Raw genomic sequence first — 3,160 nt, 5'->3', positions numbered from 1 at the left:
TTGCTACTATATATGTCTATAAATTAATACCAAGGACCCCAACGGAAACGAGTCCGCAAGGACTTTTTTGGTCGGACCTTTTAGACAAAAAGTATTATAAATGTAACTGTGTTGTTATACATTCCTTTTGCCTAACACAAATTTCAATCAATCAATCAAACTTTTTTTTGTGAGTGCTGGTATTGTTTATTTTGATACAGTTTCATGATTTTGAGCTGTGCAGTGTGCATACTTGTACTGCACTTTTCACCTGTTGGTGTGTAAACCTGTACATACTGTATCAAAAGGAATAGATTTCCACAATATTATCATTTCAGTCATCGGCAAACCTCTTCATTGATGCTTTACTGGAAGCCGGAGGGCTGAAAAAGTTCAGACCGAATAAAATGTCACTTTGTACAAACATGGTCTCAGAGATGATGACACTGCATCACACAACCTCCTGAGGAACCCGGAGTCGCCCATCTGTGCACTCACACTCCTCTTTCTGCTGTGGAGTGGAGGAAGGCTCATCGCTTTGTGCCTGTCCCCGTTTGGTTTGGCAGGTGAGGCAACAGGCGGTGTGCCCTTCCAGTCGGCAGGCAGGACAGGAGAGCACCAGCTGACAGCAGAACTGTGTGATGCACAGCTGGTACTGGTCCCAGGGTGAGCCGCAGTACCTGCACTCTGAGATGACATCACTGTTGGACGAGATAGCGTAGCGCTCATCGAACACAAACAGTTTCCCGCGATAGAACCCCTCTGGGAAATGCTCCAGGTACTTGTGTATCCCACCCTTCAGCTGGTACACCTCCTTACACACATCTTTGGAGCGGAGGTAAGCTGAGGCACGTTCACAGCGGATTCCCCCAGTGCAGTACATGAGAACCTTCTTGTCTTTGAACAGCTCGAGATTCTGGTCCACATAGTCTGGAAAGTAGCTGAACTTGCGAATGTTGGGGGCCAGACAATGACTGAATTGTCCAATTTTACTCTCGTAAAAGTTTCTGCAGTCCAATAGGATGGTATCGTTACACAAATCCCCATTAGATAAAAGGGTCTCCACTTCTTTGTGAAATTCTTCAGGTTGCAAGTGAATTCCTGCCAACTTATAGGAGATGACATCAGGGCTGACTCCCATGGGGACTATCTCCTTGTAGACACCAACCCTCAGGTCGGAGAAACACTCTGTACCACCATCACTAATCTTAAAATCTTCTTCCTCCATTATCTTGAAGAGTGGATGTGAGCGCACTGCCCTGATGTACATGTCAGCAGCCACTTCAGTGCCCCCAACAGTTCCGTTGATTCCTTCAGTGGCCACCCTCACCTTGCCAGTTAAATGGAGCTTTTCACACAAATCTTTCTGCCAAGCTGAGATGACATGCAGGTCTTCAACCTGACAGTAGCAGTAATACAGAAGTACCTTGCCTGGACCCTTCTGAAGCTGATCCTCAGGGATGCAACTTGTGTCTGGTATCCACTGTGCAATGTTCACCGGCTCTGCCTGTTGCACACTTGGCTGTTGATGCTTGCTGGCAGCTTCTTTTTCAAGTTGGCTCAACAAATGTTTAAACGTGGACTCTGTGAGTTGTTGAAGTTCAGATTCATGACTCTTGGCCACATGCTTGTGAATGGAAGAGGGTTCTCTGAATGTCTGTCCACAGCAGCACCAAGCCAGCATGCGATCGCCTTCCTTGCAGCATGATCCATCCGTCTTGGATGCCACAAATGTTGCGAATGCCCTCCTCCTGCAAAATGCGTGGTACTTTTTCAGTGTGGCAGAAAGAGGAGGTTTCTCTCTTTTGGATCCATCATCATGCGTTGTGATGAATGTGTCCAGATCAAAGCCTGTGAACTCTGCACAAAGCTTGTTCTCCATGCTTTTCACTCAATCAATATAAATATGGCAATAAAATATTCGATAAATCAATCAAAACCATGTATTGTTTCAAGAACCCTGTCACGAACTACTTGTTCGTGACAGGAAACACAATCTTTTGAAGAATAACGAAAACATATAGTTAATAATTTGCGGTCATTCGCATTTGCATTACATTTCACTACACTACTATACTAACAAAGGAATTAAAATAACTTAAAAACAAAAATAGAACTAGCCACAGACGTGTAACAAAATATCCATCAATCAATCAAACTTGAGCAAATGTACTTTACAATGTACTTTTACTTTACACCACTGAATATGACATCATAGCACTGAAGACTGGCCTGGACGCCATTTTTGGACATGCCTCACATGGAACTCCATATATGGGCATAAAAGGGACATAGACAGACACAGGAATCTCCATAGTGGCAGTACAGGGCCAGGAGGCATTTACCATTGTGAGGTGACAATTGATCATATATTTGACCTACATGTAGGCATTGTTAAAATTGCACTCAGCAGCAGAGTGAATTTAATTAACCCTTTAAGACCGGGAAAGCACCTGTCATTTTAGATGTTAACCACTTTAACCATTATCCTACTTTGGGCTATTCAAAAATAGCAGATCTATAAGCTCATAGCGCGGCGAGTGCCGTGCTATGAGCTTGTAGATCTGCAATTTTGTGAAAAATCATGAACATTTGTGCAAATCTTTGAATATGTATATATTTTTTTTTAAGCGAACATTTGTAAATCAAATCAATTGCTTCTGGGGATTCTACAAATGTCTTCAAAATCTCAGTTTAAAAAAATAACGTATGTTTCCATATCAGTGGTTCTCAAACATTTTCATGTCAAGAACCCCCAAAATGTTATTTAGGCTATATGGCCGTGGACCCCATCTCAAAATATGTTGACCAGGGACCCCCCAGAAGCAAAGCTTTGAGTTAAATTATAGTTAGATTTTGAGTTAAAAATGTAAAAAATATATAGGCTATATATATTCAAAGATGTGCACACATTTTCACGATTTTTCAAAAATAGTAGATCTACAAGCTCACAGCGCGGCACTCATAGTGGTTACATATATATGCGTTCCCGGTTTTAATGGGTTAACACATTACTGCTTTCCGATATCTCCCACAACAGGACAAAGGTGATGAACGCATCCATGGAGACAGAGACTGAATTATTCATGTATTGATGTGGACCTCGTAATGAGCACAAGCCACTGTGGAAGATGGAGTACCTATAGCTTCTGGAGCAAGTAACACTACAGAAATGGAACGG

At 42.4% G+C, this 3,160-nt stretch overlaps 1 protein-coding gene across 1 annotated transcript; it reads right to left on the bottom strand.

The window, feature by feature from the left end:
• Nucleotides 1-226: 226 nt before the first annotated feature.
• Nucleotides 227-1,926, bottom strand: LOC308076640 (thiosulfate sulfurtransferase/rhodanese-like domain-containing protein 2). The gene has a single exon (XM_080417078.1). It carries the CDS (start codon nt 1,859-1,861, stop codon nt 431-433), a length of 1,431 nt encoding a protein of 476 aa, XP_080273204.1. The 5' UTR covers nt 1,862-1,926; the 3' UTR covers nt 227-430.
• Between the last annotated feature and the right edge of the window lie 1,234 nt (nt 1,927-3,160).

Source organism: Gymnoscopelus braueri (assembly GCF_963280865.1).
Source record: "Gymnoscopelus braueri genome assembly, chromosome: 20".
NCBI lineage: Eukaryota > Metazoa > Chordata > Actinopteri > Myctophiformes > Myctophidae > Gymnoscopelus > Gymnoscopelus braueri.
Note: the sequence above shows the minus strand (reverse complement) of the source record. Positions and strands in the feature narration are given on the sequence as shown.

Bases quoted from the DNA above. Each gene is read 5' to 3' on its own strand.
- LOC308076640 (XM_080417078.1), bottom strand. From the start codon at position 1,861: ATGGAGAACAAGCTTTGTGCAGAGTTCACAGGCTTTGATCTGGACACA.